General features: G+C 44.8%; 1 protein-coding gene across 1 annotated transcript; it reads right to left on the bottom strand.

Annotated features, from left to right (window-relative positions):
* Window positions 1-1,492: 1,492 nt before the first annotated feature.
* LOC119733736 lies at window positions 1,493-6,957 on the bottom strand. Its single transcript, XM_038207114.1, has 2 exons — window positions 1,691-6,957; window positions 1,493-1,559 (listed from the first exon to the last, which is right to left on the bottom strand). The coding sequence occupies exons 1-2, from the start codon at window positions 6,955-6,957 to the stop codon at window positions 1,493-1,495; spliced, it is 5,334 nt and encodes a 1,777-aa protein (XP_038063042.1).
* Between the last annotated feature and the right edge of the window lie 5,391 nt (window positions 6,958-12,348).

Here is a 12,348-nt window from a genome sequence, read left to right as displayed (position 1 = left end):
TCACTCCGTGAAAACTATATTGAAAAACACAAAAGGAACCGCAGTTAAGTACATGAGAAAACCCTAATGAGAAACCCTAGTTTGAACCAGTCACATTATCAGGCTGACCTTAACTTACATGTACAGTACACTTGTAAACACACATGTGGTATGGCAGATTAACATGAACAATATGAATGAACATATGTCAGCGACGAATTGCAACATGTATCCTGTCCTTAGACAATCACAGAATTTATAGAAAGAAATTGGCCAAATAATTCTTGATCAGCACTCGAATAATTAATCAATTGAACTTGTAAACATATGGGATCACATGTGTACATGTACATCGCTACAATAAACATTAGGCAGGATCTATAATGCATGTACGATTATTGTGTTCAAGTTTCATTTCTTATAGCAAAGTTTGGCCTTACAATGAATTAAAACTTATCTTATATTTCTATTAAACATTTAAACAATCATAAAGGGTACAATTTATATTACCTCCATGCCTCTGTGTCTTCAAATTTGACTGAATTTAATGACTGTAATTCTGAGACACAACGCGTGATGAACTTAAGCGCGGTAAAACTTCTGGTCGCTTGAGGGCGCTATAACGAAGCACTGTCATCAGTTACATGGCTCCCCTAAATTAGGACACTAATTTACCTCAAGTACAGCAAATAACAATTTCGGCCAACCTTACACATTATGGTAGTCTCAAGTCTGAAATCTTAACTGGGAGCAGCGAAGGCATTCCTAATGCAGAAATACAACTTGGAGTAAACAAACACATGTAAAGTCGAACAACATTAACAATAAAAAGTTAAATTACAAACTGCATAATTCCAAACATCAAAAAGGGGGAATTTAAAATCAAATCACTTAGTGTCTACTATATTGTACACAACTGCTGCAGGCACTCTGGTGTTAAATTTTGCCCTGTCTAAGTGTAGATCAACAAACTCCAACAACTTTTAACAGATAATCAATGCTGAATTCCAAAGAATCATGTTTTCAACTTGAATCATCTGAACAATAAATTTTCACACAATTCTCGAGTTAACACAGTTTCAAACATCATCAAATTGGGTCAATTATCGGTTTCAAATCACCAATTGAATCTAATGTCTTAAATTTAACAGTCATGGCTCATCCGGTGGGGATTTCCTCAGTCTCCTGAATGCACATACCTTATTCTCTTTAAGGCTCTGCTGGGAGAATAAGAACCAGTTTGTGGATTGGGCGCTCCAGAAATCGGAGAGGCTTGATGCGCTTTCCCTGGTTGTCGATCTGTGCGTCACCCATTGCCAGTTTCACCTTGCGGACATGCTTGTCGTCAGATGGGTAGACTTCTTCGATCCGCGCTAGTGACCAATGATTTCGTGGTGTGTCCTCATCCTTCACGATCACAACATCTCCGACGCTGGCCTCTCTCTTGGGTTGGGTCCACTTTTGGCGAGCTTGCAGACTCTGTAGAAACTCTCTCCTCCAACGCGTCCAGAACTCATTGATGAGATGTTGCACCCTCCTCCATCGCTTTGTCGAATACAAGTCCTCTCGCTGGAAGTTTCCTGGAGGGGGAAGAAGAACCTTTGATTTCATGGTTAGTAAGTGATTGGGGGTCAAGGGTTCTGGACTGGTGGGGTCGCTCAAGGGATCAACTGTCAATGGTCTGCTGTTGATGATAGCTGTTGCCTCATACAGGAATGTACGCAGAGACTCATCATCGAGCTGAAGGCCAGACTGATGCATCAAGGTTTGTAGGATGCTGCGGGTGGACCGAATAAGTCGTTCCCATGCCCCGCCCATGTGGCTCGCAGAAGGAAAATTGAAGTTGAACTGCACGTAGTCGCATCCATCTCTCAACAGGAATTCTCTAACCTTCTGGTGATCAACCTTGGCCCAAGCTTTCTCAAACTCATTTTCTGCTCCAATGAAATTTGTTCCTCTGTCCGATCGAAGTTGGCGTACTGGACCACGCAAAGCCAGAAACCTTCGGAGGCCATTGATGAAGGCGTCAGTACTCAATGAACCCAAAATCTCAATATGTACAGCTCTTGAGGCCATGCAAGTGAAAAGAAGGCCGTACCTTTTCATCTCCTTTCTACCCTCCTTGATCAGAAACGGCCCGAAACAGTCCATTCCACAATAAGTGAACGGTGGTGCTGGTGTGATCCTATCATGGGGCAGATCTGCCATCTTCTGTGTCTGTGCTGAGCTGCGAAGTCTGTGGCAGGTTATGCACCCTCTGATAATTCTGGAGACTGCGCCATTACCTCCTATTACCCAAAAGCCGCTTGCTCTCAGCAAGTTGAGCGTCATCCCTCGTCCTTGGTGGGCGGTCTGCTGGTGATAATGGCTGATCACCAACTCCGTCAGATGATGCCTTTGGGGTAGAATCGCTGGGTGTTTGGTTTCAAAGGACTCGTCGGATCTTCTTATGCGGCCTCCCACTCTCAGCATTCCTTCTTTGTCAAGAAAGGGATCCAAGCGTTGGAGATGGCTGGCATTCTTCACACGGCGTCTGGTTTGTCTTTCGGTTTCACCATCATTTCTCAGGGATTCGAGGATAGAAATCTCATCAGCAAAGGACTCCTTCTGCAGTTGCTTTAGTATCAGCAACTCGGCCTGATGCAGATCTTCAACCGTGACTGTTTTTTCAACAGGTGGTACTGGGGCTGCATTTACAACTGGTGGACGATGCTTCACCACACAACGTCTCTTCAGGCGAGAGATGAAGCGCAGACAATTTGCGACTGCTCTTTTTGCATGGTACCAGTTGGAGAAGCGGTTCAAGCGGTCCAACTCGAAGACAGGATGGTTGGTACTGGTCGCAAGAGCTTGACTCTTCTTCACCTCTGGGTCGTCTTGTCTCACCTTGAAGCTCGACTGATCATCGCACCTTGGAATTTTCTCCCTCCACAGCATTTCTGGTCCGGCAAGCCACAGCGGTGTCTCAATGAGTTGGCGTACTGTCAAGCCCCGGGATGCTGCATCAGCCGGATTATCCTTTGTGTCAACATGACGCCATTGTGAAGGAGAGGATACATCCCTGATCAGCCTGATTCTGTTGGCGACGAAAACGTGGAAACGCTTTGAATCATTGCCAATGTATCCCAAAACCACACTACTATCTGTCCAAAAGAACTCCTCATAGTTGAGATTAAGTTCCTTCTTCAGGAATGAGCTGACTCTGACGGAGACTACGGCGGCAGTCAATTCGAGGCGAGGTATCGTCACAGGCTTCAGTGGTGCAACTCTAGACTTCCCCATCACTAACGTGCAGTGTACTCTTCCCTCGGAATTGGTAAGTCTCAAGTAGGAACACTGGCCGTAACCGCAGGTGCTGGCATCCGAGAAGTGATGCAGCTGGGCCGTCTGTACCTCACCGAAGTCAGCAGGTTTGTAGCATCTCTTTATGGACAGTGACTGCAAATTTCCCATGTCATTTCTCCACCTTTCCCATCTCACCCTCAGCGCCTCTGTAAGTGGGTCGTCCCACCCGGCAGACTCTCTACACAGTTCCTGCAGGATTTCTTTGCCAACCAGCACGACAGGTGCTAGTAAGCCCAGCGGGTCGTAGACTGACATGACGGTGGATAGTATGCCTCTTCTGGTAAGGGGTTTGTCTTGAAGCGTGATCCTGAAGTTGAATGAGTCTGACTCGATGCACCATTGCACTCCCAGTGCTCTCTCTATTGGAAGATCGTCATGAAGGAGATTGACCTCTCTGATGCCCTTTGCTCGATCCTCAGCCGGTACTGAATTGAGTACCTCCCTCGAATTTGAGACAAATTTGTGTAGATGGAGACCTCCCTTCTTACAGAGTTGTCTGGTTCCGGATATCATGTCAATGGCTTCCTTCTCAGACTTGACAGACCTTAGCCCATCATCAACATAGAAGTCATGAAGTATAAAATCCGTCACTTCTCTGCCGAACTCTGACACATGATCTCTGGCTAGTTGCTTGAGTGCGAAGTTGGAACATCCGGGGGAAGACCCTGCTCCAAACAGATGTACCTTCATGCGGAATTCACCTGGCGGTTGATGATAGTTTCCCTTCGGCCACCAAAGGAACCTCAAGTAATCTCTATGGTTGTCAATGACCCTGAACTGGTGAAACATCTCCTTAACATCACACATGAATGCGATATTTTCTTGTCTGAATCTGCAGAGCACTCCTACCAGTTTATTTGTCAGATCTGGTCCTGTAAGCAGGTGAGAGTTGAGCGATTCGTCCTTGTACTGCGCACTGCAGTCAAAAACAACTCTCAGCTTGTTAGGTTGCTGGACTCCATGATGTGGGATGTACCAAGCGGGACTATCACGGTGAACGATGTTGGGCACTGGCTCAGCATACCCGTCAGCAATGAGTGCGTCCATGAGCTTGGAATACTTCTGCTGGTACTCTCTATCTCGTTCAAATTTGCTTCTAAGGTGTCCAAGTCTCTTGCTCGCCATGAACTTGTTGTTTGGTAGGTTGGGTTCACCGTTCTTGAAAGGCAATGCTGTCTCATAGTGGCCATCTTCTGTGAGGTGGATGGTCTCCTTCATAATGCTCAGAAACCGGACATCATTCTGTGAAAATGATGAGTTGTCATCCCTTGCTTCACAGAAGTCAGCTTCCAGCAAGCGTGTAACTTGAAGGGGGCTTATTTCCTCCTTTGCTGTTATACCTTGGGTGAACACTACTTGACTCTTTGTAGTTTCGCAGTTGTGGGTCAGGTCTGCTGGAAGTTCGCAGGCTGTCAAACGATGACTGAAGCCGATCTTGTCATCTACACAGCTCTCGTACTCATCAGGCTTCATCACACCAACAATGCTCCATCCCAAGTCTGTTTTCAGACCATAAGGCCCGTCATCAATTGGTGGGATAACTTCCCGTGGGGCCAAGGCTTTCGTGCAGTCATATCCAATAAGAAGACCGATCTCACATGGCTGCACTGGAAGCAGGTGCTCCTGTAGTCGAGAGAGATGTGCATGTGAGCTTGCCATATCAGGATTAGGGATGTGACTTCTGTTCGCAGGCATGATGTTTCTTGAGTAGGTCGCAGGGAGGGGGATTTTCTTATCGCTGTTGTGAGCACGAACAGCAAGTCCTTCTATTCTCTCACTGGGGATTCTTTCGTCTTTGCTGGTCATTGTAGAGAGGAAGAGGTTTACCTTGACACCTTTCAGTCCCATCGCAGTCTTGGTGGACTCAAGGATGAACGATGTATCTGATTGGGTATCGAGGAGAGCATAGACCATCCTCTCGTCAGGTGCTGATCGATGTGACAACCAAACTGGGACTACCATGGTACTTTTCGCAATGTCCTTGTTTGAGTTGAGATGGCAAACACTAGTAGTGTGTGAGCTTAGTGAGGTGTGGTTCTCAGGTTTCTCTAAGTTCACGGTTGGTTGGTCGGTCTGGTACCTGTCACCATGCAGCAGGGTTGGATGTCGCTTCATGCAAACTGCACACACACTTCTTCTGCGGCAATCCTTTGATCTGTGGCCTGGTCGAAGACATCCAAAGCAGAGACCCCTTTCTTTGATGTAGACCTTTCGATCTTGAAGGGTCTTTGCTGCAAACACTTCACAGTTGTCCAGGTTGTGCAATTTCTTGCACAGCACACAGGTTTGGGGGCGGGCCTTGTACTCAGGTTGTTGCTTGGGGGGTCTATCAGTTGACACGCTAGTTGAAAATGACCTTGCACCAGCATGTGATCTCTTCCTGTCATACCGTTCTTCCCTTAGACTGTGGACAGACGTTACAGGATCACAGGCGATGTTAGCTTCCTTTTCTACAAAGGAGGCAAATGTTTGAAAGGGTGGGTAGCTTCCATTCTTCTCCTTCCAGTTGGCAACGGTGCGTCCCCACCTCCCGATCAACCAATCTGGTAGTTTGGCCAAAATCTTTCTGTTTTCTCTCTCGTCATTGAGATGGTTGAGGTTACCGTTCTTCTCCATGGCTGTTTTGCACTGGCGGAGGAAGTCCGATAGTCGTCTCAGTCCGAATGCATCTTTGGGGGCCACAGTCGGCCACGAGTCCAGCTTGTCTCGAAATGCATTGGACACTATGAAGGGATCACCGTATCGTTTGTCAAGAGCCCTCTTCGCTTCTTTGTATGCGGATTCATCATTGACAAGGGAGAAGCCACGCACCAGGTCTAGTGCCTCGCCCTTGAGATATTTCTTCAGGTAGAAGAAACGTTCGGCTGGGGGTACGTGTACACCACGGTGCTCGATGAGAATGTCGTAGCCTTGTTTCCATGTGATGTACTGCATGGGATCACCGGAGAAGACGATTGGTTCAGGTGGGGGCAATCGGTTCATTTTCAACTGCTCCAGCAGGCTCCCTGTTAGAGTTTTAATTGCGTCATCTGTCGGTGACTTCATGTCGCAAGTTGGCGAAGTGAACTGTCCGTTCTCTGTAGGGGTGGTCAGTGGGTCGGTGTTTGGGGGTGAAGGGCTGGATTCATTCTCAGGAGTTGGATTCGGTGAGTCCATTTCCTGATTTGCTGTCTCTGCAAAGTCATTCTCGACGGGGGGTTCTTCACCATGAGCAGGTAAGTTCACCCACTGTTGACATTTGCTTCCGGCTGAACTAGATTTGAGGGAAGCAGCTGATGAAGCAATATCTCCTCTCAACGCAAGTATCCGCTCATGGGTTAGTCTCATTAGAGCGGCATGTTCTATTTCAGCATTCTCAAGCTGTTCGGTGCTGTCATCGGGCAGATTCGATGTCGACAGAAACTTGGCAAGAGTTTCTTGTATTTCGATGGCTTTGTCCATAGCCTGTTGTGACGCGTCTCTTTGTAGCTTGACATTTGAAGTTTCCTCTTCATCGCAAAGCAGAGTTCTCAATTTGTTCGCATTTCTCCGCCATGATGTCAAGCTGCTTCGGAATTCCTTCCGCTTCACGTCCGCATGCCACTGGATTCCCTTCTCCGTTTGCTTTGACTCCCTTGCTGTCTCCTCAGTCATCTTGAGGTCGAAGTATATTCAGCAGGGAGTTGGAGCATCAAATATAGTGTGGAGGAGTTTTCACTGTCGCTGTATCTCAGATCGCAAGTAACTTGTAGACTCACACTAGTCACAGTACATGTATTTCACTGAAGTGTCAAGTGTTTAATTTTAGGTGTTCCATTAATCCTCCATGTTATAACTCACTCCATGTTATAATTCACTCCATGTTATAACTCACTCCGTGAAAACTATATTGAAAAACACAAAAGGAACCGCAGTTAAGTACATGAGAAAACCCTAATGAGAAACCCTAGTTTGAACCAGTCACATTATCAGGCTGACCTTAACTTACATGTACAGTACACTTGTAAACACACATGTGGTATGGCAGATTAACATGAACAATATGAATGAACATATGTCAGCGACGAATTGCAACATGTATCCTGTCCTTAGACAATCACAGAATTTATAGAAAGAAATTGGCCAAATAATTCTTGATCAGCACTCGAATAATTAATCAATTGAACTTGTAAACATATGGGATCACATGTGTACATGTACATCGCTACAATAAACATTGGGCAGGATCTATAATGCATGTACGATTATTGTGTTCAAGTTTCATTTCTTATAGCAAAGTTTGGCCTTACAATGAATTAAAACTTATCTTATATTTCTATTAAACATTTAAACAATCATAAAGGGTACAATTTATATTACCTCCATGCCTCTGTGTCTTCAAATTTGACTGAATTTAATGACTGTAATTCTGAGACACAACGCGTGATGAACTTAAGCGCGGTAAAACTTCTGGTCGCTTGAGGGCGCTATAACGAAGCACTGTCATCAGTTACAGATACCCTTTTTCTGGTTAGCCTGAGCAATCCAGATCTTCATGAAGGTCAGTAGACTATCTCTATTTAAAGTGATATTGTGCCACATCTGCTAATAATATCAACACTGATCGGGGAATTGGGGTGAGGTGTCTCAAAAGTTTTGTCCCGGATTGTAGATTCATTTTGATTTGCCAATCCTTTTCTTGGCATTTACATTTTCATTTTATTATTGGCCTTTCAATGAATTTTTATTTACGCACACTAAAACTAAAACAATTGCTAAGAAAAAAACAATGCTTGGTGGGTCTTTAATAACCGATTCTGCAGTTACTTAAATAAATGAAGATGATAGTTCACGGGTGAATATTGCAGCAAGGTGCTTCAACCTAATGTCCACTAGCAGGGCTTAAAATACCAACTGCATCGAGTACAGTTATTTGAAGTGATGGTCTAATAAACTGTTGGCCTAGTTTGGTTGGCTAGTGATTTTGGAGGTAGTTTTTGTGTTTTTATCTGGCTAAGGCTGTGTCCGAAATGAGATCCCAGAGTTACGGCTACGTCGTATTGTCAGCACGTCTCCGTGTATTTTCAATGGAGCGAAGACCTAGATCTATAGCTCTAGACAGCAGATTCTGACACAGCCTTATGCATGAACTGTTTATTTAGTGGGGTCGCGCATTGGATCAAGCTGATCATGAAGGTGATCGGATGACCTTTTGAGGAAATTTGACTGTTTACATATTCAGTGGGTACTTATAAAGGTAAAGATCACTACAGTATGCCCATGGATAAGAGGTAATTTCCTGGACTGATCAATGCATTTTTTGTTTATGCAGAACTGAAAAAGTACGATGTGGACGCAGAGCTTAACCATGTGGTGTCACGCTACTGGCTCCTGGACACAATATCGATGTACAGGAAACAACCATTTCATCAGCTGTACAAAATGTGAACTGAAGGTAAATTCTCTTCTAAGGGGGTTTGGGAAATGCTCATCTAAAAATTAAGGAGTGATTCAATTCCTGCATCCTGGTGCAATATTTGACTCTAGTTAGCCATACCTTGGTTTTAATGGTCCTTTGCCTCTTGCTGTTTGTAAACTGTAACTGAGGTCTTTTTACAAGATTGGCTTTCATGGACACGGGGGTCTAGTACACTGTAAAACCGGTGAACACATGACGCGTTTATAATCTAAACACTTTTGAAAAATTAAAAACATGGATGTTTACCTTATAAACGCAAAGTGTTTATAGGCGTTGGTCTTAACACACAATGCATAAACAGTGTTTAGCAATTAAACACTTTTCTAACACTTTCCTGCTTTCACTTTGCGATATGTTTAAATACTAAACATGTCTAGAGTATAAGAGGGATAGTGTTTAACAATTAAACATTGATGTTTAGGAAAAGAACACATAATCTAAACACTATTGAAAAGTTAAACACTTGGATGTTTACGTTATAAACGCAACTTTAAACACTTGGATGTTTACGTTTAAACACTTGTATGTTTACGTTATACGGCGTTGGTCTAAACACACAATGTACGTACAGTGTTTAGCAATTAAACACTTTTCTAAAAACGATCCTGCTTTCACTTTGCCACATGTTTAAATACTAAACATGTTTAGAGTAAGAGGGATAGTGTTTAACAATTGAACATCGATGTTTAGGAATTGAACACAAAAGTCATAATGTAAACATTATTGAAAATTAAACACTTTGGATGTTTACGTTATGAGAAAGTTGCGTTGGTTTAAACACATGTTTTTAAACCAACGCATAATGCATAAACAGTGTCTAGCAATTAAACATTTTTCTAAACACTTTCTTGCTATCAAACATGTTTAAATACTGAACATGTTTATAGTCAGAACGGATCGATTTGAACATTGATGTTTATAGGAATTGAACGCACAATGTAAAGCTTCAAAACATGTTTCAAAAAATGATAAGATGATTGTGTATAATTGCTGAACACAGTTTTGAGAGTGCAGTGTTTAACAATGTTTATTTTTTTTGTCTGTAATTAAAGTTTAATGATGTTCTAAAAGGGTAGACAGCTAATGTTAATCATTACTCGCACACAAAATTAATCAGGAGCACGAATGACTGTTAATTAACTGTTTAGTTTCAAAACCGGAACACGACGTGTCTAGATTTTAAACATATCGTCACCGACACCACGAAGTAACACTCTACCGTGTTAAATTTTTTTCGATTTTCAGTTTTTTGGATTTTTAAACATTATTCATCAAGGCCTACCATTGAACGAAGTTTCAAAGCTTCAAGAGCTTTACTTTAATAATTAAGTATCCATGGCAACTTTTGCGCAAAAGTGACAATTTTCGTTTTCACGAAGTAACACTCAAGTTCCATTTTCCATTGCAATGCATTGCGCGCACTCTGCTCATAAGTGAGCAAAAACGTTTTCACGAAGTAACACTCTTCTTGTAACAAGTTGTATGAGCGCGCGCGCGCTGACCTGAAGTTGCACTTTCCTCGTGTTAAATACATTGAAGTGTTACTTCGTGAAAACGAAAATTTACAGTTTCGCAGCTTTTTCGGTTTCACGAACTAACACTCATCTTTTTTCTCTTATTTCTTGTTTATTTAATACACAAACGAGTGAAAAACAGCAGATTTAATAAATTCAATTCATCAAGTGTCCACAACGAGAAACCCAACTGAAAATACTCTGTCGTTTCGACGCAAAGTGTTTTTTAGAAGGCGTTCAACTTTAGATGCCGTTTTCTCCGATTGCTAGTTTTTACTGGTATGTAGATGGGTGTTACTTCGTGGTGTCGGTGACGATATTGTAGCGCAATGCATTTTATAGAGGGAGCACTTTAGTTCTTTACTGGTAGCCAGCAGGGTGCGCGTGCACACACCCAGGTTTATTGGGGCACCAGCCAATTAGCGCCAGTCTATATAAGCGGCCATGCGCTCAGCTTCGCCCTCTTTCTGCTGTGGCCGGAACCCGTGCGCGGTCTCAGGAAAAGTTGCACTGTTCTAATTTCCCACAATTAACCAATCACCTATAGTCGCAGCGGAGGGAGCCTCACACTTTTTGTGAGTGTAGTTAATTAATGATTCCTGCATTATAATCCAGATAATTAAGTAATCTCTGAGTTTGTAAGGGAAGTGATTGAGTATAAGATCACGTAGGCGAGGCGCCTGTGTAGGCGAATAAATAATCTTCCGAAACACATATCTGGTGTCAGGTCCCCATCCTTCCCCAGTCCCCCTAGTTAATCCGCTTGGGTTGTGTGAGCGAGAGTGCATGTAAGGGTGATCCTTTGGTAGTCTGCTGCGGGCCTGGCGGTAAATCTCCGCCGAAACGGATCTGCGTACCCGACCTTAGAGGCTAGGCCGTTCGCTGCTACTCGCCGGGGCAGTCGTCCGAGGCAGTACCGCTACAAATTGGTGTCAGGTGCTGGATAGGCGCCGTTGCTTCACTGCTAAAAATCACCTACGCCTGTGACATCACCTAGCTAGGAGTCATCACCCCAACAATCTACAACTACCCCTATTAACCGACATGGCCGCCAACGAGATATCCTTGGAGGACGAGCTGATGTTGCTGCGTATGGACGTGCAGAAGGGCGAGGACGAGTTACAACAATCCCTTGCCGAGAACCGCGATCTGACAGAGATCAAGGAGTTGCTGCTGGCGCAGAATCGCCTATTGAGATTGCAGCTTCGCCAAAGTGAGGCCAAGTCAGAGGCAGCACAGCGGAGGGCAGATAAGACGCCCAGTACGTCGATGACGACCCAGTTCGGCAGCCGTGAACTTTTCACATTCACAGACACCCCTTCACCAGTACCATCACCAAGGCCTACCCCGGAACCCAGAACGAGATTCTATAATCCCGTTGCACCAGCGCCTACACCTGTGTCTACGACAGGCGTCCCGTCACGGACGGTGGACGAGTTGACAAGCTGCGGCGAGGAGGGCAGTCTAACGGAGTTGACGCCTACTGGTCATTCGACCGTTTGCCGGCAGCCGGGGACCCAAGCAGGAGTTCCGTTGCAGTCTGTGAAAGACGCAAGCCAGAGGGAGGGCGAAAACTCCCCTGACCTTCAAGGAAAGGAGGTCGAAAACAAAGGAGAAGTTGGGGTGAAAAGTGAAGTGGATGTTCCTACCAGACATCCGAACATCATCCCCGACAGATTCAGCGGGAAGACCCCGTGGCGAAATTACAAGCAGCATTTTGAGGCCTGCAAGTTGGCGAACAATTGGGGTGATCGCCAGGCGAGAGTGTTTTTGGCGGCGAGCCTGCAGGGTGATGCGGTCAAGGTGTTTGGAAATCTAGCAGCAGGCGGTAGTCAAGTGACTTACACTGAGTTGGTTGGGCTGTTGGAGAAGCGGTTTGGACCGGGAGAGCTTGCGGAAAACCACCTAGCGGAGCTGCGGCATAGGCGACAAAAGCCTAAAGAGACGCTGCAGGAATTGGGACAGGCGATAAGGGAGTTAGCTTCACTCGCCTACCCGGAATTGTCAGTGGAGGGGCGAGATCATCTAGCCAGGGGGCACTTCTCTGATGCGGTGGAGGAACAGGCTATCCGA

This window comes from Patiria miniata, unplaced genomic scaffold (genome assembly GCF_015706575.1).
Source record: "Patiria miniata isolate m_02_andy unplaced genomic scaffold, ASM1570657v1 HiC_scaffold_26, whole genome shotgun sequence".
Classification (NCBI taxonomy): domain Eukaryota; kingdom Metazoa; phylum Echinodermata; class Asteroidea; order Valvatida; family Asterinidae; genus Patiria; species Patiria miniata.
The sequence above is the reverse complement of the archived record's forward strand: the minus strand, read 5'-3'. Positions and strand labels throughout refer to the sequence as shown.

Bases quoted from the DNA above. Each gene is read 5' to 3' on its own strand.
- LOC119733736 (XM_038207114.1), bottom strand. From the start codon at position 6,957: ATGACTGAGGAGACAGCAAGGGAGTCAAAGCAAACGGAGAAGGGAATC. The intron at 1,560-1,690 runs GTATGAGGCAAC...TTCCCCCTCCAG, and splicing joins GAGTCTCTGCGTACATTCCT to GAAACTTCCAGCGAGAGGAC.